This window comes from Stegostoma tigrinum, chromosome 6 (genome assembly GCF_030684315.1).
Source record: "Stegostoma tigrinum isolate sSteTig4 chromosome 6, sSteTig4.hap1, whole genome shotgun sequence".
Lineage (NCBI taxonomy): Eukaryota > Metazoa > Chordata > Chondrichthyes > Orectolobiformes > Stegostomatidae > Stegostoma > Stegostoma tigrinum.
The window spans coordinates 46146556-46167475 of NC_081359.1; the positions used below are offsets into that span (position 1 = coordinate 46146556).

Below are 20920 nucleotides of genomic sequence, written 5' to 3' on the forward strand. Positions count from 1 at the left end.
ATGTCACGCTACATGTCACCCCACCATGTATTTGTAAAATCTTCCACACTGTCCTATTTTAACACCATCAGCTTGATACATTGTTATGTTTGCTCTACCTTAATTAGTTTGTAGACTTTTGGTTACTTATTACTTTGGTTAGACCCTTGGTATGCGACTCTTATACCTATTGTGTTAGCCCAGTCATTTGGTTTGTCTCCAGCACCACTTTATTTTTTAAAAATTATCTCTCTGCTCTTTTGAGTCGGATAATAGGTGCTCCCTTCCCTTGTTATTTGGCTGTTGACACTTTAATCGCACCATCTGACTTTTTATTCACACCATTTGTATGTTCTTTTGATCTCTCTGCTCTTGATCTCTGCCTTTAAATTCTCTATATGCTGTTCTCTATCACTTCACCTAATGAAGGGGTCACGCTTTGAAAGCTTGTGATTTCAAATAAACCTATTGAACTATAAGCTGGTGTCTTCTGATTTCTGACCTTGTCCACCCCAGTCCCACACCAGCACTTCCACATCACGCTCACTAAATGAGAAAGAGATATTGCTAGGACTGATTGTGGGAAGTCAGTTGGATCAAATGAATCGCATATGAGCAGGGGAATCATTTGTGTGATAATAAACATAGTTTCATAAGGTTAGGGATGAAATTCAGTGACCTCTGAAACGTAAGTATAAGACCATCTGATATATTCTTTAATTCTGGGATATTATCAAAGAGGGGCCATAAGGAATGGAAAGATCCTGATCAAACTAATAACAATCAAACTATTAAGATTAATTTTTCATGGTTAATTGGTATCGATTACAAATTCTCAGAATCTAAACCATAATAAAATACAATGAAGCACCCTATATCTCACATGCTCCTTTGTTTTATGATGACAGTCCCGATAATGAGTCAGGCAATTAATAGTGGTAAGCTACAAATAATACAGGAGTAATACACCCAATTACCTAAAATGGTTATTTGGATGACATTTGTTTCAGAAGGGTACAATGATCAGAAGAATGCAACTATTGGCAGACATGCAGAAAAAAGTACTGGCATGTTTGAATATTCATGAAATATTCAAGATGATGATCAACAGTTGAGGTCCATGAACTGATAGAATGTGATAAAAGAATGGAAAGTAGGGAAAAAAAAGCACTGCAAGTTCTAATTATGTGTTGGGATTGAATCTTGAGTTCAAAAATGATCACGTTCCAGAGAAGAAATCTACGCACTCATGACAGAGAGACCTCGCTGTCATGTGAAATACATCGAAGCACAAATAGAAGCCACTGCTTGAATGGTTTGCACAAAGAAGGAGGCCTACAGAACAGTCTCAGATGGGACAAGAAGTAGAAGTCCTCCAGATCTGAAAACTGTCAATAAATTAAAGCATAAAATAATAGTTAAAACAACAAAATAATTGGAAAGGTTTTGGAGTTTCCTGGAGTATGAGATAGGGAATACTCAGCCTCATGCATGGTTGAATTTGTGCAGAATGATGCTTGCAAATGGGATATGTTAATCTAAAGCAAGGCTGACTGCTGCTTTGGAGAGAATCTGGGTGATACGGACCATGAATGGTAGGTCCTCAGGGAGAACTGAGGAACAAACAAACCTTGGTCTGCAAGTTCATAGATCCCTTAAGGTGACAGCACAGGTAGGCAGGGTGGTGAAGAAAGTACGGGGGTTGCTTGCCTTCATTAGCTGCGGCATAGAATATAGGAGACAGGAAGTCTTGTTACAATTTTATGAAACATTGGTGGAATACAGTGTGCAGTTCTAGTCACCAAACTATTGAAGGATGTAATTGCATTGAAAAGGATGCAGAGTAAATTCACCAGGATGTTGCCTGGATGAAAAGTCTTATTTATGAGGAGTGACTGAATAGGCTGGGATTGTTTTCCTTAGACCAGAGAAGACTGAACAGGGTATCTGATTGAGGTATATAAATTTGTGAAAAGTGTAAACAGTGTAGATCTGAGAGTTTCTTCCGTCTGGCAGACACCATTAAGAACAGAGGGCATAAGGTTAAGGTAAGGAGGAACTGTACACCCCAATGCTGTTCATGACAGTGTTTCAGAACCTGACTATCAAAGGAATGGTGGTACATTTTCAAGTCAAAATGGTGAGTGGTTTCCATGACCAGACTGCTGTGAATCAGAGTGAAGATCCTTGAAATGGTAGAGTTATACTGCTTGTTTCGACAGCACAAGGAAGAGTAATGTTGGGAACTATGCTGAGGGAAACACCACTTGATAATAGCACATATAACTTCTACTTTGGGAAGAAAATTTGCAGACGACACTAAGGTCGGTGGAGTTGTGGATAGTGACGAAAGATGCTGTAGGTTGCAGAGAGATATAGATAAGCTGCAGAGCTGGGCTGAGAGGTGGCAAATGGAGTTTAATGCAGACAAGCATGAGGTGATGCACTTTGGTAGGAGTAACCGGAAGGCAAAGTACAGGGCTAATGCTAAGATTCTTAGCAGTGTAGATGAGCAGAGAGATCTCGGTGTCCATGTACACAGATCCTTGAAAGTTGCCACCCAGGTTGACAGGGCTGTTAAGAAGGCATACAGTGTTTTAGCTTTTATTAATAGTGGGATCGAGTTCCGGAACCAAGAGGTTATGGTGAAGCTGCACAAAACTCTGGTGCGGCCTCACTTGGAGTATTGTGTACAGTTCTGGTCACCGCATTATAAGAAGGATGTGGAAGCTTTGGAAAGGGTGCAGAGGAGATTTACTAGGATGTTGCCTGGTATGGAGGGAAGGTCTTACGAGGAAAGGCTGAGGGACTTGAGGCTGTTTTCGTTAGAGAGAGAAGAAGGTTGAGAGGTGACTTAATTGAAACATATAAAATAATCAGAGAGTTAGATAGGGTGGACAGGGAGAGCCTTTTTCCTAGGATGGTGACGGCGAGCACGAGGGGGCATAGCTTTAAATTGAGGGATGAAAGATATAGGACTGATGTCAGAGGTGGTTTCTTCACTCAGAGTGTAGTAAGGGAATGGAACGCTTTGCCTGCAACGGTAGTAGATTCGCCAACTTTAGGTACATTTAAGTCGTCATTGGACAAGCATATGGACGTACATGGAATAGTGTAGGTTAGATGGGCTTGAGATCGGTTGGACAGGTCAGCACAACATCGAGGGCCGAAGGGCCTGTACTGTGCTGTAATGTAATGTTCTATGCTAAGACAAAACACAGAATGCAGCCTTAAGAGCACAACATTGAATTCAATAGTTTAAGGACTTGAACTCTTCCTTCTATTTTTTTTTGCTATCCATCACCACATTCCAGGCCCTGTTATCACATGAGGTGCTTTCAGCACAGCCAACTCATTTGCTGCCTATTTGTAGCTTTTCTTTCTTCCTGACTTACAAATATCCATACCTGTGCCTGCCTAACCGTTTTTCTGTCCTCTGCTCCAGCTTCACCTATTGATTATTCTTTTACATCCACCCTCCCCACTCATGCTACCTTTTCCTAGTTACTATGAGTTCTAAAGAAGGGTCACCACACCTGAAGCATTGACTCTGCTTTCTCTCCAAGGATGCTGTCAGACCCGCTGAGTTTCTCCAGCAGCTTCTGATTCAGCTTCAGACTCAGCACCTGCAGTTCTTTGTTTTATTCGACCTGTTATGAGCTTTGTTCACTACTTCAATACATCGGCACATACTACTACATTCCAAACAGTGTTGACCGTGGGCATTCCGTTATGCCAGTTAATGGATTTGCAGGAGTATGAGGAATTTCTGAGGAGGAAGGAGATTTAAGCTTAAAGTAGGCTATTGTTACCCATCCACAGCTGGCCCAAATATTCCCTTTTGAAGTTGTAACTGAATCTACCTCCACTGAATGTACACTCTCAGCCAGTACATTCCAGATTATAACCATTGCTGCATTAAATGATGTTCCTTTGTCACCATCAGTTCTTTTGGCTTTCATTTCACATTGATTTCCATTGGTTCTCAACCCTTCCACCATGGGAACAGTTTCTTTTATCAACTCTATTTAAATCCCTGTATTTTTAACGCTTCAATCAAATTTTTTCTTCATATTATCTTGTTTAAGGAGAACATATGCAACTGAAGTCTCAAACACAACTGTTCCTGCAAATCTTTTACGAACCCTCCCCTATCCTCTCTCCCAAAGTCTGGTGCCCAGAATTGAACAAAATTTTGCAGTTGAAACTGAAATAGTGTTTTTTACAGCTTGATCATAACTTCATTGATTTTGTATCAGAGCCTCTATTAACAAAACCCGACAACCCCTACGCCTTTTTAACCAGTTTCACAAACTGCCCTGCCACTGTCCACAATATTTGTACGTGTCCCCAGGTCCCTGATCCTGCACTCATATTAGGATTACACCCTTAATTTTATATTGTTTCTTCATTCTCCTCATCAAATGTATGATTTTTTTATTTCATCTGTCATGTATCTGACCATTTCACAAGCCTGTCAATATTGTTTTGAATACTGTTGTTCTTGACTTGAATACTGATCTTTTTCAAGACAAACATGCTTTAAAATGCACCTTTAACTCTTAAAATGGAAACATCCAGATAAACACCACAGCTTAAGACATGTTCCTGTTATCTGATTGATAAGGGGAGAGAAACTCAAATAAAAAAAATTGAAGTTGTATTTTCTTTTATCCAGAGGCAATAATGCACAAAAAGAAATGGAATTACTCTTAGATATTTGAGGAATTTGGCATTTTTAAAAAATGGCTTGTATGACTTATAAAAATGATCAAGTCAAGGTTGATTGGTGTGTGCAGAGCGCAAATGCTCCACAAAATGGTCCCCGAGTCTGCATTTGACCTCCCAGTACAGAGGAGACCACATTGGGAGCAACGAATACAGTAGATGAGGTTAGATGAAGTGAAGGTGATTTGGAAGGATTGTTTGCAGCCCTAATATACAGGAAGCCACACTGGGAGCAAGGGATACAGAAAATGAGGTTAGATGAAGTGCAGGTTAGTCTCCGCCAGATTTAGAAGGAAGGTTTTCCCTCTTCACCATCCCCACCTCTTTCTCTGCTATATTGATGATTGTACTGGCGCTGCCTTGTGCTCCCACAAGGAGCTCGAACTTAATCAACTTCACCAACACATCATATTCACCTGGACCATTTCTGACACCTCCCCCACCTTGCTGTATCCACCTCCAGTAACTTACTGAGATAGCAGATGTAGCACCTCTTCCGGTTGCAGGAAAAGATACTGATTAGATTAGATTAGATTCCCTACAGTGTGGAAACAGGCCCTTCAGCCCAACAAGTCCACAACGCCCTTGAAGCATCCCACCCAGACCAATCCCCCTAGAATCCACACACCCCTGAACACCACAGGCAGTTTAGCATGGCCAATCCAACTAGCCTGCACATCTTTGGACTGTGGGAGGAAACCGGAGCACCCAGAGGAAACCCACGCAGACACGGGGAGAATTTGCAAACTCCACACAGACAGTTGCCTGAGGCTGGAATCGAACCCGGGTGCCTGGCACTGTGAGGCTGCAGTGCTAACCACTGGGCCACCCTGGGTGTGGTGGAGGGGTTTGTGGGGAATATGGAGCTGATGAGCAAGTTGTTTACGAAGAAAGGCAAAGGACAACCCAGGAAACCACAGACCTGTCAGCATCAGTAGTGGGAAGACTATGCGCTTATGTAGCATACACTGAGAGAAAAGTAAGTAAAAAAAGAAATGGTCAAGATGACTTTATGAAAGCTAGGTTGCATCTGACAAATTTGAATGAGTTCTTTGATGAGGTGACACAGGCAGTAGATGAAAGTAGTGCTGTTGATGTTGTATATGTCAGGAGAATAGTGAATGGTGAGGATGATGCTAAGTAACTTCAGGGGGACATTGACAAGTTAGCCAAATGGGCAGATACCTGTCAGATGAATTTCAATGCAGAGAAATGTCAACTAACATGAGAAAAAAAATTGGAGAGTCAATACAGGCTCAATGGTACAATATTGAGAGGAATGCAGGAGCAGAGTGACCTAAGGGTTCAAGTGTATAATTCTCTGAATGTGGCTTGGCAAGTTGAAACAGTTGTTAAGAAGGCTCACAGCACCCTTGAGTTTATAAACAGAGGCAGAGTATAAAAGCAAGGAAATGATGCTACACCTCTAAAAATCATTGGCGAGATCATATTTGGAGTCTTGCGTTCAGTTCTCTGTACCATATTTAAGTAAGGATGTTAATGTCCTGTGGAGAGTTCAAAGACACAAAGAATGAGGGATTTTAGAAACAAGGAAAGATTAGAGAAATTAGTCTTATTCTCCTTGGAGCAGAGAAGATCAAGAGGTGACCTTATTGAGGTATTTAAAATTATCAACAATTCGGACGGAGTAAAGAAGGTTATTCTGTTTCCATTAGTTTGCATGTCAGTCACTAGCAGTCACAATTTGAAGACTGTCAGTAAGAAAGCTAGCATTGAGATGCGGGGAAACTTTTTCTTAATTCAGAGAGTTGTTAAGATTTGGAATACACTGCCTGGGAGAGCGATGGAGGCTGATACCATAGGATGTTTCAAAAGACAGCAGGATATATATTCCAAATAAATGAATTTAGGGGGTTGGATTCTATCTAGTCTTGCCTTATCTGAGTTCATAATCATTTAAAATTACTGATAAATTTGGATATGATACCATATTTCTAGATGACTGCACAATTCACTGGGGACAGGATAAAAGTAAAATGTTTCACCAAATTTTTTCTCCTTAATGTCTAAACCAATTTATTTACAAAATCCTTAAATCTGATTTCATAGATTCCACTTCAATCTTATTAACATCACACCTGTCAAATTTCACAGAATTAGCCCAAGAGAAATTAGTACCATGTATCATGATAACACCTAAAGTTTTTCTTTTGATGTCACGGAACCATCGCAGGGTCTGCTTTTCGTTGACACAGTCTACTTTCACCAAAGTAGATATCAATGTAGGATATCACATTCTTGAGGCATCATTCAGGCTGCAAATGAATCTGTTTTCCTTTCAAAGTTTTCCTTCTGCACCATTTAACTCCTTAGGAACTTTCAGAAGCACTATTTTCTGAAATATTTTACTCTGCTGAAACTTCTAAATCAATTGATCTGACCCACATAAATATGTGACTGTTATAAAGATGTGTTATCAAAAATAATTTGGAATATTATTAACAGGGCAATATAATGAAATTCATGCATATCTTGAACTTTTCAGGAAGAACACTTTGCAAAGCAAATGACACTGCACAGCAGCAAACATATTGCAATTGCCAGGAAAAAAGACAGCCTGGATGGAAACACTAAGTCTGCAACATGTTCAGGGAGAGGTCAAATTATTCAGTTTGCAGGTGAAGAAATGATGCTGGATTTGAATACATAAATAATTCAACTCAGGAACAATACCCTCTATCCTCTGAGATAGTAAGAACTTCTGAGCAGCAATCAATCAAAAAGTACCTGGAGAATTGGATACAGCTTCATTCTGAAGAAAGTGCAGAAAAAGGAGTGTTCAGGGCCCGTAGTGTTCAGGGGTGTCTGGGTTATGGGGGGATGGGTCTGGGTGGAGTGCTCCAAGGGATGGTGTGGACTTGTTGGGCCGAAGGGGCTGTTTCCACACTGTAGGGAATCTAATCTAATCTAATCTAATCTCAAGCTTGTTAACAGACTGAAGTCCCATCCAATTTCCATCGGGCTGTCCGAGCCTATTCTTTATACTGATAAAACTTTTAATTGTCTCAGGGACCACAATTTGAAAGGAATTTGGGGATTTACATGGGGAATTGGGGGTGGCATGGTGGCTCAGCAGATAGCACCACTGCCTCACAGCACCAGATGCCTGGGTTCAATTCCCCCTCAGTCAACTATCTGTGTGGAGTTTGCACATTCTCCCTGTGTCTGCATGGGTTTCTTCTGGGTGCTTTGGTTTCCTCCCACAGGTTAGGTGGATTGGCCATGCTAAGTGCCCACAGTGTTCAGGGATGTGTAGATGAGATAAATTTGGGGAATAGGTCTGGGTGGGATTCTCTGAGGGTTGGTGTGGACTTGTTTCCACACTACAGAGGTTCTATGGAACATGTACATATTAATCAATTAAAACCTTCTAACTGACTAAAGATTGAACAGCATTTTCACTTTGTTTAGTACATCCTCATCAATGAGGTGAATCTTTGATCTTTTATTTATAAATCCTGTGTCTGATTCTATATCTCTCACTAACACCTGAATAAAGACTGACACTCTGAAAGCTTATGTTTTCAAATAAACCTGTTAGTGTTGTGTAACTTCTGACCTTGTCATTATATCCACTGTTCAAATTTGCCTTAAAGAGATGTAAATGATATTACTGTACAATTTTTTAATAAGCCAATATAAAATCAATCCTCTCAGATATAAAGAACTGCAGATGATCTGAAACGTCAACTTTCCTGCTCTTCCGATGCTGCCTGCTCTCCTGTGCTCCTCCATTGTGTTATCACAAAATCAATCCTCATTTTGTTAAAAAATTCTGTTCAACTCAGAATCTAATACCAGGTTTTCATTGCCAGTTGAATGCTTCATGCTTATGTTAATTTGCAGTGCAATTGTAGCCCAGGTTATCTTTGAAACGTTGCAATACGTGGTGTATAATAACATTTTTAAAATTTGAAGAGCAGTATATGTGGCGCAATATATTGGTTTACCAATGCATACGCTGGAGAGGCCGCAGGTGTTCGTCTATCATTCTCCACTTCGTGAATTGGCTGTTGTGGTTAAGAGAAGCAGCTGCCTCACGCAGGTGGCTGGTCATCCATCGCACCGAATTGTTGATACACATCTTTCATTGCCCGTCTCAATATGGATAGACAGTGATTTTCTCGGAAAAAAATATGGAGACGCGTAGCTATTTAAAAAGACGCCAAAGCTGCGGATTAAAGAAAAAAGAAAATTGGTTCATACTTGATTTCACTTTAAATTCAGTTCTTGATTTTACAGACGAAATTTGATCAGTGAAATCTTAATTTTAGGTAGAGGTATAAACGGGATTTACACTAGCTTTTCGAAACATCTTCACTCATTTCTCCAATTATTTAAAATCTCAATATTGAACTGAGAGAAAACAATAATACATTTCAAAGAATTGGGTTTAAAATAGATTGCCTCGACAGAAAAGAAGGCAATTTACAAAAGTTTCCCTGTTTAGAAATTGGCCTAAAATTATCAAGAAACTTGATCGTGAAAGGAAGCTGGCTGAAGCCCGAATCAAACTCTTAAGAGGCTTCAGTCGAAGCTTTCACTCGTCTTGAGGTTTTACTTTTCTTAAATTATTCTGAATCAGTTGCCTTCCTTTCCTATAAATCTTATCTTAAACGCCTGTTCGACCATTTTGTTTGCTGTTGGGAGTCTGTGGTTTTGTTTTCCTTTCCCTTCCCTTGTTTACTCAGGCAGTAGCGGTATCATTCCGCTAGTATGGGGAGAAAGCTTCCCTCTCTCCTTCTAAAACACTCTCACAGACAGCGTGAGTGCCAGCTTGGTGCAATGAGCGAGCAAACAGACGGAACGTAGTCTCCCGCTGCCGCCCGCAAAGTTGCTGCAGATCCCCGGCCTGGCATTGGTAACAAAGCTTTCGCATCTGGATGGGTAGCAGTGACCTCCCTACTCGGGTTCCGCCTGCGGTGAGGAACAACTTCCCAAGTTTCAGCGGGATCTGCTTTTTCTGAAGACTTTTCTGTATGTTGTGTTTTCTTTTTCACCCCCCCATTTTTCTCTCTCCCTCTGTTTGGTCGGGACTGGAGAAAAGGATCGTGTGAACAGCGAGCAGATCGAAACAGATTTTGAAGAAAAAGCACTTATGGGGGCATTAAATGGGCCGGTGTCCCCATTTTGTTTGTCAGAAGGAAATTACACTAACAATAGAGAGAAATTGGGTTCTATCATCTTCGGGATGTAAAGTGTTTGGTTAAGATTTTGATTTAGCTCAAACAAAAGAAACCAAGTTTTTTTCATTGCAGTCCATCTAGGAGAGGGTGGCGAGAGGTCAAAGAAGCGAAATCGGCGGACGAAAGTTTGTCAATATTCTATGCCGGGAGGGAAGGATGGGGGATTACAATATGCCCCCAAACCCGAAGCATAGTGCGATCGTGGAGAGGTTGAGACAACGGATCGAGCTATGTCGCCGGCACCATGCAGTCTGCCAGTTCCGCTACGAGCAGAACCAGCCGCAACGCGTCGAGCAGGAACGAAGGGATAAGCTCGTCCTGCACCAGAAATACCTGGAAACACGCAGTAAGAAGACCCCGAAAGCGAAACAGCAGCAGCAACAACGTGAAAGCAACCGGACTCCCAAAAGCTGCGACAACGAACAGCCTGCAGGACCTAACACATGCAGTGAACACAGGAATCTCACCCTCATTGCTGTAAGTTCGTTTCCTTCACTCGCTCATTTTCTGTATCTTCAAAACCAAAGCTTCGTCTGTTGATCTTTCGGAATTTTCTTTGTTTTGATTTATTTTGTTTCAATGAATTAGACTTGCATAAGCAACTTACTTTTGAAAACAGCTAAAGTTTAGAAGGTATGTTGTAAAGTTCTACTTTGCCCCGCCCCCCGCTTGTTGATGGACTTCACCTAACAGGGTTTGGGTGAAATTGTGAAGAACCAAAAGTCAGTTTGATTTAATCTTAAGACATAAAAACTGCAATGCAAAGGCGGTTCCAATTAAACATTGCCCTGTGCCATGTAACCATATGCCTCAAATTTATTGAAAGTTCCATGAGTGTTATCAAACAGGCCCAGTTTTCTCGTTCCCTTATCTATTTGTAAGTCAAGAAACAGCGAGTAGTGTGGATAGTTTACCTTTAGTATATCATTTTTTTAAAGCCTGTTTTGAATTGAATGACTCTTGCATCCCACTGGAGGAAACAGGTGATCATACGTGTAATCCATAAATTGAATTTGCTCACTTGAAACTTGTAAATTGGCCAATAAACTGCACCTGCTTATAATAATGGTGCATATTAGGATATGAGCTGCTTTGAAGCAATTTTTGTGTTGTTTTTAATGCAATTTTGAATAAGTCCTAATTAGTTAACCAGATAAAATACATAAATTAGTATTTGCATAAATATCAGACTTTAAGTTGATGTACTTTACCTCTATTATGTTGAAGAGTTTTTTGAATTCTACTCATCTAGGTGGTTTGTATCTGTTAGTGTTTATATGTATGAAAGACAATTTTCTTAAGCTACTGACACTTTTCTGAATGTGTAGCATATCATCAGGGCTAAAACTTGTTGATATGGTAAATTGATTTTCAGCTTTTTAATCCACAGTTGTTGACAATGACAGTATTGAAAATTACCTTCTCATTGTCTCCGTCATGCTCTCCTTCTGAAAGTGCGGGTTTCCAGCTGGGGTATGTTTCCAGAAGTGGCAGTTGTCCACTATTTGTTACCCAAGTATGTACTTATTTAGAGATAGTAGGGACTGCAGATGCTGGGGAATCTGAGATAACATGGCGTAGAGCTGAATGAACACCGCCGGCCGAGCAGGAAAGCTGACATTTTCGGGCCTAGACCCTCCTTCAGAAAAGGGTCTGAAGAAGTCTAGGCCCGAAATGTCAGCTTTCCTGCCCCTCTGCTGTTTGGCCTGCTGTGTTTATCCAGATCTACACCTTGTTATGTATGTACTTGATTATGTAGTTTTGATGAGTGTCAGCAAGTCATCGAGCTGGGAGGAGCATTTATCTGTGTCTTCAATCTGTTCTTTTCTGATGCCCAGGAATTTTCAACAGGAATTTGACTGATTTTCATGCATATTTGAAGTGTTGTTCTCCTTATGTACTTTGGATGAAACCAGCTTGGCGAATCATTTCAGGGACCCCTCTGTATAGCCCAGTAACTCATTGGATAAACCTGAGCCATTGAGTGTTGTGTTTGTACATGACATGTTACAATATTTGTATAAATAGCTGTAATTCAGTCAACCAATTGTGATGACATCTCAAACTGTGAAGTTGAAGCATTTAGCACAAACGTCAGGAGAACGTTGAGTTTGAGTTATAGCGGCCTTGCACTCAATGCTAGGTTCTTTGTTTATATGTCATTGCTACTGGTTAAAATCACTTCAAAAAAACTGCTTATTGATACTATTTTCCATAAAATTTTACAGGATTTTACAGTCAAAAAACAGGAAAGCATTATTTTTTTCCCAGGGCAGAAATGACTATTACAAGGGGGCATAATCTTAAGGTGATTGGAGGTAGGTGTAAGGGAGATGTCAGAGGTAGGTTCTTTACACAGAGTATTCTGTCAGAAAAATTATACGGAAGTGAACATTCTTTAGTGTTGTAACACCAGTGTGATATCTTAACCAATTATTTCAAATTTCTGTCACCTGTGGTAGAACCGCAGCATTCCATTGCTTCAAACACGATCTTTCCAAACATGCATCGGAAAACAAAACTGAGCAATTTTACTTCAGGAAATTTTTCATTGTTTGTGTAATCACGGTGTGAAAATGACCATTCACTATTAAACTTTATTGAAATCCTAATGACACACAGTACGGTTTATTAAATAGTCCAGTGACCATACACTCTCTTATTTTTAACTTTTTATGGAAAAAGATAGGACAAGTCCTTAGGTTAAGGTGCTGAACTGAAGCAGGACCAATTTTGGGGCCATTAGGCATGATCTGGCAGAAGTCGATTGGAAAGAAAAGGAAGGAATGGTCAATAGGTGGCAGCTCAAAGTGTGATATCAAGAGTCAAAGGGCAGTATGTCCCTGTTATGTTGAAGGGAGAAGGTGGCAGATTTAGGGATCCTTGGCTGACAAGGGATATTGCCGGTCGGGGTGATAAAGAAGGTGTATATTGGGTTTAAGCTATCGGGCTCAAGTGAATCCCTAGATGATTATAAAAAGGGTAAGAGCACACTTAAGAGGGAAATGAGAAGAGCAAAAAGAGGGTATGAGATTCATGTGGAAGGTAAGGTTAAAAGTAATCCCAAGAGGTTTTATAGCTATGTTGAGTAAATGGGTGGCTAGGGAGAGAACAGGTCCCTTTTAAAGATCAACATGGCCATCTATATGTAGAACCACAGGAGATGGGAGATTTTTAATGAATATTTCTCCTCAGTGTTTTCTGAAAGGAGAATCCTGGATACTGAGGAAATAAAGGAAACCAGTGGATATGTTTTGGATTGCATAAATGTTACAAGAGAGGAGGTGTTTGTAGCTTCAAAGTTTTAAGTTTGTAATTTTGCAAGTCATTAAGTTTATTTAACAAAATGGCAACCATTTGCATACTGCAAACGTGAAATTGGAAACTGGAAACATAAGCAAGTGTAGGCCATTGGGTTCCTTAAGCCTGCTTAGCCAAATTATGGATAATAACTACCGCAACATGATTTTCCCATATCTTCTCCATATCCATTGACACTTTTAATAACTGTAAGTCAGTTGATCTATGTCTTGACTCTACTGATATTATAGCCTTAAAGGATAAAAAATTCCCAAGATTTGCAATCTTCCGAGTCAAGAAATTCCTCCTCATCTTAATTCTAAAAGGCATACCTCTTGCTTTGAAGACTCTGCCATGGTTCTAGACCCTGCACTAGCTAACATAAATACCTTTCTTTCATCTATCCTGTTGAGCCCTGTAAGAATGAAGATTACAACGACGTGGCCACGTCTCATTCTTCTAAAAACTGAATACAGGACCAATCTCTTGGATCGCTCCTGATGGAACAATCCCTCCATCTCGGGGATCAGTCTTGTGAATCTTATTTTCACCCCCTTGATGGCAATCATATCCTTTAGGTAAGAAAACTAAAATTTTACACAGTATCCCAGGTGCAGTCTGACTAGAAATCCATAAAATTTCATGCAAGACTTCTGTACTCCTCAGTTCAAATCCTTTTGTAGTAAATCTGTCAAACTGTTTTGGGCTTTGGAGAAATATTCATTAGGAGAGCTCTGTTTGTCAAACAATAGCCTGAGATTTCTAAGTTTATCTCAATAGGACAGGCAACCACTGTTCAATGTTTCTTTGGAAAGACAACACCAAGAGAAGTGTAGCATTTTTTTTTGTTCTATTTATTCATTTGTAGGATCTGGGCATCATTAGCTATTCCAGCATTTATTGCTCATCCCTACTTGCCCACAGGGCAGTTAAGAGTCAACTACATTGCTGTGGGTCTGAAGTCACTAGGTAATGAAAGCAGATTTTCTTCTGTAAAGGACATTAAACCAGATGGGATTTTCCTGACAATCATCAATAGTCTCATGGTCATCATTGGATTCTTAATTCCAGATTACTGTTGAATTGAAATTCCACCATCTGTCATAAACCCATGTCCCTAGACATTACCTGGGTGTCTGGATTAATAGTCTATCGACAATGTGACTAGGCTGTCGCCTACCCTAGGACATTGCCAAATATTCTTAATATGCACATTTATATACTGAAAGAACGAGGCTTGGGCTCTTAAACGTCTAAGTCTGAGCATGCCACTAATTGAGTCAACTTGACTCCTTTGGAGATTTTGGTGTCAGGCTGACTCTCCACCTCTGCTTCTGCTGCATACATTAAATCATTACTCTCTTGCTTCTGGACCACATTCAGAGGAGAGAAGAGTAATATAAGTGCCATAAATGAACAAAAATCAAGAAATAACCTTTTACTGAAACCCCATAAGATTTAAAATTGCATAACCGCCAGCATCTGTGAAGCAAAAATAGGTTGACTCTTTAACATTTAATCCTTCAATTGGCATATTGTGGGGAGCATATGTTTTAATGCCAGAACAGTTGTGAAGCCTGTTTCTAATTTTTATCAACATAATTTGATTCTTTTTTCAGATTTGATACTTTGTATGAAATAAGCTCCATTGAATCTGGTTTAAAACAATTTTACTAAACTTTAAAACACTTTGATATTTAAACAACATTCTTTGTTGATTCAATTAGCTCTTCATCCTAACATTGTGATAGTTTGAATCAGACTACAAATATCCAATTCTGTTTGAATTCTATAATATATTCAGCAAGACCTGTTCAGATCTTCCTGTATCCCAAATCAATCATTTAAGAAAGTACATTTTGGGCTTTAGTGAGCTCACTTGGTTGGTTAATTGATACCAACAGCATGGGTTCAATTCTGGCACAGACTGAAGTTACCATGAAGGACTGTCCTTTTCCATCTCTTCCCCTCACCTGAGGCATGGTGACTCTCAGAATAAAATACCAGTTGCCTCTCTATTGAGAGGTAGGATTATGCCATCTTTACCTTTCCTAATCTGTGGCATGCAAATTTTTCTGCAACTCTTAAGGGATTCAGTGCAGATACCTGTTGTATATTCAAGAGAAATTTGTTGTTGTCATGTGAATTATTTTGTATAATGCATAATTCTTTGTTTAAATAAACTGCTTGCCTAGATGCTGTGGTTAAAAATAATGGAAAGCCTCAATGAGTAAAGTTGCTGGACAGCAATTTACTGTGAACCTATATGTGCAGTTAACTGTGCAAAGCAGGAATCCGAATTCCCTGCTGCACCAGGAAGCTTGCTATAATGTACTTCAATAATAGAGTTGACACTGAAATATAGGCACCTACAACAGTGTAAAGGTATAGTATTTAGAATGTAGATACTCACTTTGTCCATTTCACTCAATTTTTTTGAAAAACTGGTATGGTAAGTCTTAATTATTTCAAATAATCTATCCAATATTGAAAATTAGCTTTTTATTTGTGAGTATAACAATTATTCCTCCTGATTTTTCATCATTATTGTAGATATTTTTGTAAATTAAATGATTTTTATGTCTCAGCCACATTTTTCTTTGCCTCGATTTATTTTCCTGTCCGTGATTTAACATTAAACTCACCATGCCAACTCACTGCTCTTGGTTCAGTCTCTGCGGTGGGATTTTCAAAGGGCCATGAGTTTAGGATATGGTATGGATGGGCTTTGAATTCGCAGATCCAGATGTCAACTTGGGAACCTGCTGCTTCTAGGATAGCTTAAAATTTTCAAGGGGCCCACTGAGCGAAGGCAGAGTGAATACGCTCATGGTAAACTAATAGTCCCTTAAGTAAGTGTGGAGCTGGATGAATCCAGCAGGCCAAGCAGCATCTTAGGAGCACTAAAGCTGACGTTTCGAGCCTAGACCCTTCATCAGGAAAAAGGACCGTGTCCAAAACACATTGCAAGTTTAAAAATCTGTTCTAATGAGCCCAGCCTTGTGGATATTCGTGCACAGTTGTTGTGGGGATCAAATAAAAATTTTTTAAGGTTTTTTGAGACACATCTGTTAGGCTGACTAATGCCTGCATGAATCCTGATCCTTACCTTGTTGTTCAAGGCTACTGTCTTTTTTATTCAACCCCCATATCCTTCAGGGAATTTTCTTGTTCAAATCAGTAAGTCAGTGACAGTCCCCAACGTGGTGACTGTCTGTCTTTTGTTACAAGTACAAGACTGTTAGTTTCTGCCTCCTAGAGGTGCTCAGCACCTCTAGTTCAGTTTTGATGTCATGTCATAAGCAGATTACATTTAAATTTCCATTTAAATGTACAGTTGTGGAAGCGTTGCAGCTTGGGAGTGATGCTGGGACAAGGAATTTATTTGAGTACTGGGTTTCAGATCCCACATTGAATATCTGGTCCCGTGTCTCTGAGGATTTTTCATAATGAAACATGTATTTCTTCACTGTTTTGTAAAAACTCAGATTCCCTGAAAAGAGCAATGTGTAGTTTTGGCTTGCTAATCACAAGAAATTCCAGTGTGAAAAAAGCAAATCCAACAGGTGCTATTCCTTCACAGTGACTGCAAAATCCGGGTCAATATATTTAAATGTAATTTTCCATACTCTTGTGAGGGGTTTGGTGCCTAATTTCTGAAGCTTTACTAGTTGGCAAAGAATATCAATAAAATGCTTCTTGCAACGAAATATGTATAGAAATATATTACAATTGTGTTGAAGTGGAACAATCGTGAACTGTCTGACAATTCGTATCCCAAAAAACCCATCTATTTCAAAGCCTAAAACAAATTCCTTTTTATAAAATTCCCAATAAAGTTTCAGCTCAGTCTTCACAGAAATTTAGCACTTATGTATTTAGCTTGGTGCTATGGACACCTAAGATGGAAGTAAATGAAGTTTGTTTTAAAGCTTGAAAGCTTTGCAAATAAAGGTGATTATAAAACCAATCAATCTGCACTACAATTAAATAAACTTATCTTTCGTATGTATAAGGATAATGTTGCCAAGTCCTGGTGGATGATAAGACTGCTGTCTCATTAGAGGGAATGATGACTAGCATTGGTTTAAACTGAGGGTCACCAAACCCCAGGTGAGGAGAGAGGTTGACCGGGAAAGTCCTCCATGGTAACCTTAGCTGGTGTGGGAATTGAAACCACACTGTTGGCATAATTCTGCATCACAAACCAGCTGTCCAATCAATTGAGCTAACTCTTTCCCCTAGTCCACCCCCACCATTATTTGGTACACATATCCAGGAGATAAAAGATACCAAAAGGAGATACAGGTGATAATGATCACTTTTTTTTCCCCCAGGTCCCCAGCCACTAAGTTGGGAGTGGGTTAGTGGTGTTGTTTTTCCAGTAATCAAGATTTCCATTGGATCCTAATGACAATTCATAGAATGCAGATTAACTCTGTATCTTGTGGGAGAAGTACTGCTCAACCAAGCTTGCATATATTTAAAATGCCTTGGCATTGATGCGATTTATAACTGACTAACTTAGCAGTCTGTTGCACCCATTAAGACTTATAGATTTTTTTTTGTTTAATAAATTACAAAAGTGCAAGTGCTGGAAATCAGAAACACGGACCAAGATTATTGGAAAAATTCAGTGATATTGAAGCTTTACCCAGAAAAAGGGAGGCATGGCTCAGGCACAGGCAGCTGATATGGATAGAATCCCTGGGGATATATAGGGGGTTACAGGATTTTACTGAAGAAGGAAATCAGGAGGGTGAAAAAGAGGTATGAGGTGGCTTTGGCTGAGAAGTTAAGGTGAATCCAAAGAGATATTTTTAAAGTATGTTAAAGGAAAAAGAATAATTAGAAAGAAAATGGACTCCTCAAGGACAAAAATGGACATTCATGTGTGGAAACACAGGAGATGGATGAGGCCTTCAATGAATATTTTTCTTCTGTGTTTCCCATGGAGAAAGACCTGAAGACTTAGGAACTTGGGGAAATTAGTGGTGATATCTTGGGGACAGTTCATATCACAGTAGAGGAGGTGTTGGACATATTTGAATGTATGAAGATGAGTAAATCTCCTGGTCCTGACCAGATATATCAAGAATCCTGCAAGAGGCTAAGAAAACATTGCGGGAACCCTGGCTGATATATTTGCATCATAATTAGCCATGGGTAATGTCCCAGAAGACTGGAGTGTAGCAAATGTAGTGACCTTATTCAGAAAAGGCTGCAAAGAAAAATCTGGGAACTATAGACCAATAATCCGTGGTAGGTAAGTTACTTGAGAAGATTCTGAGTGATAAGATAGACATGCATTTGGAAAGACAGGTTTGATTAGGAGTAGTCAACATGGCTTTGTGCGTGGGAGATCATGCTTCACAAATTTGTTAGAGTTATTTGAAGTGATCAGGAAGGTTGATTAGGGCAGAATGGTTGATGTAGTCTGTACGGATTTCAGTAAGGCTTTTGATAAGGTTCCATGTTATAGGCTGCTCTGGAAGGTTAGGTTGCATGGAATTGAGGGAAATCTGACAAATTGAATACACAATTGGCTTGATGGTGGGAAGCGGGGAGTAATAGTGGAAGGAAACTTGTCGGACTGGAGGCCTGTGACTAGTGTTGTGCCTCGGTAGGTGCTGGGCCCGTTGCTGTTTGTTATCTATATCGATAATTTAGATGAGAGCATAAAAGGAATGTTTAGTAAGTTTGCAGATGACACTAAAATTTGTGGGCAGTGAGGAAGGTTATCAGAACCTGCAGCAGGATCTTGATCAGCTGGGGAAGTGGGCTGAGAAATGGCAAACGGAATTTAATACAGATAAGTCTGTATTCCATTTTGGAAAGTCAAATCAAGGCAGGAGTTTCATGGTGAATGGTAGGGCCTTAAGTGTAGTAGAACAGAGGGACCTCGGAGTTCATGTGCACGGTTGTCTGAAAGTGAAGTTACAGGTGGTCGTGACAGTGAAGAAGCTTTTGGTACACTGAACTTCCCAATTTCTAAACTCAATACCCTAAAGGCATGTTGCAGTTATACAGGATGTTGGTGAGGCTGCATTTGGAGTATTGTGTTCAGTTTTGGTCACCTTGCTATGGGAAGGATGTTATTAAACTGGGAAGAGTGCAGAAGAAATTTGTAAGGACTTGAGACTCAAAGGACTGAGTTGTAGGGAGCGTTTGGACAAGCTAGGACTTTTTTCGTTAGAGCATGGGAGACTGAGGGGGTAATCTTATAGAAGTGTGTATAAGATCCTGAAAGGGTGAATGCAGTCAGTCTTTTTCCCAGTGTTGGGGAATCAAGGACTGGAGAGCATCAATTTAAGGTAAGGGGGAAGGAATATATGGGAAATTGAGGGACAACGTTTCCACACAGTGGGTGGCATGCGTATGGAATGAGCTGCCAGAGGACATGCTTGAGGTGGGTACATTAACAACAATTCAAAGGCATTTGGACAAATACATGCATAGGAAATGTTTAAAAGGATATGGGCCAAGTGCAGAGAAATGTGGTTAAAGTGAATGGACACTTTGGTCAGCTTTGACCAGTCTGTGCCGTGGGCCCCGGTCTTCATGCTGTAGGACTCATTGACTCTGAGGTCTGGCAGAATCTGTAGAGAAAAAGTAGACTTAACGTTTTGGGTACGGTGACCCTTCTGTCTGACAAATGGGCGCTGGACTTGAAACTTTAACTTTGCTTTCTCTGCAAAGGTGCTGCCAGGTCTGAGTTTGAAATGAGCTCCATTCTCTTATCTTTTCAGGCTGATTTTATTCAACTTTTGATATTCGTAGTTACTTTAGTTCAAATTTTCATTTCTAGGACCTAGCTTTGATGCCAGTCCAAGTTTCCTCTTTCTGCAGGTCCCAACTTTAAATTTGTTTGGACAGTCTCAGACTAATTTGTGGTGGGCATAAGCCCAGACCACAAAGCTGGAGATCATCTGAAGTGATGTCAAATTGATAGTTGCACCAAGGATGAAAGTGTGGTTATTTCGAAAAATAAGCAAAGTCATGCTGATGTTTTGTGACAAATTTAAGCTGACATGCTCGGAGTGTCAACTGAGAGACCAATTATAAATTATAGAGCTGTGTTTCTTTCTAAGAACAACACACAGTTAAATAAGTCACAATTAAAACTTAGTCCAAGGATACTTCCTCTGTGAATTTTCTCCCTGATTTTGCAGTCAGAAGGCATTGATGCATTCTCTGGTTTGATTGTGCAGGCAGCAATCTGTGCAGTACCTGCTGTATAAATGCAGGTTTTACTATGCTTCAGTTCCCTTGCCATGCTGCTGTGGTAGCTGAGATCAGTCAGACCTGTATAGACGGAGAAGCACACGGAGAACTTTTTTGACCTCTCTTATCATCATTCATTAGATAACTTTCTTGAACTGCTAGGAAGTCATTTCACAGCTTTCAGTAAAAATAAGTGATAAAAAATTAAAATGAATGTAAGAGATGTTATCCCTGCTGCTGACAAATAACTCAATACTGTTTGCTGACATTGAGTATCTGAAACTAAGAGCTCCATGCTTTAACAAAAACAATTCTGTCATAATGAAAATAAAAATTACAGAACTAATTTGATACCCTGTTATTTGGCTAGACTGACATTTAAAAGCATGTAATAAGATAATTGACATAGTGTAAATAATGTGAAAAGGTTACCTGTTTCATTCATATTTTAAAATGCATTTTGAAATTGAGGTTTGAAAAAC

General features: G+C 39.8%; 2 protein-coding genes across 19 annotated transcripts in view; one reads left to right on the forward strand and one right to left on the reverse strand.

Annotated features, from left to right (window-relative positions):
* khk (ketohexokinase) overlaps positions 1–10545 on the reverse strand; it is a 275763-nt gene extending 265218 nt beyond the window's left edge. For 16 of the 18 annotated variants that reach the window (XR_009445837.1, XR_009445836.1, XR_009445829.1 and 13 more), the window contains exons 1-2: positions 10248–10374; positions 8679–8899 (exon numbers count right to left, since the gene is read on the reverse strand). The gene's annotated coding sequence lies outside the window, so the exon portion shown is untranslated. The other 2 variants (XM_059646528.1, XM_059646527.1) reach the window with 2 other exon arrangements.
* LOC125453701 (mastermind-like protein 2) overlaps positions 9370–20920 on the forward strand; it is a 430368-nt gene continuing 418817 nt past the window's right edge. Inside the window, exons 1-2 of the mRNA XM_059646963.1 lie at positions 9370–9650; positions 9987–10391. Of these exons, the coding sequence (XP_059502946.1) occupies positions 10071–10391 (321 nt within the window). The 5' untranslated portion in view covers positions 9370–9650; positions 9987–10070. The remainder of the gene's footprint in view (positions 9651–9986; positions 10392–20920) is intronic.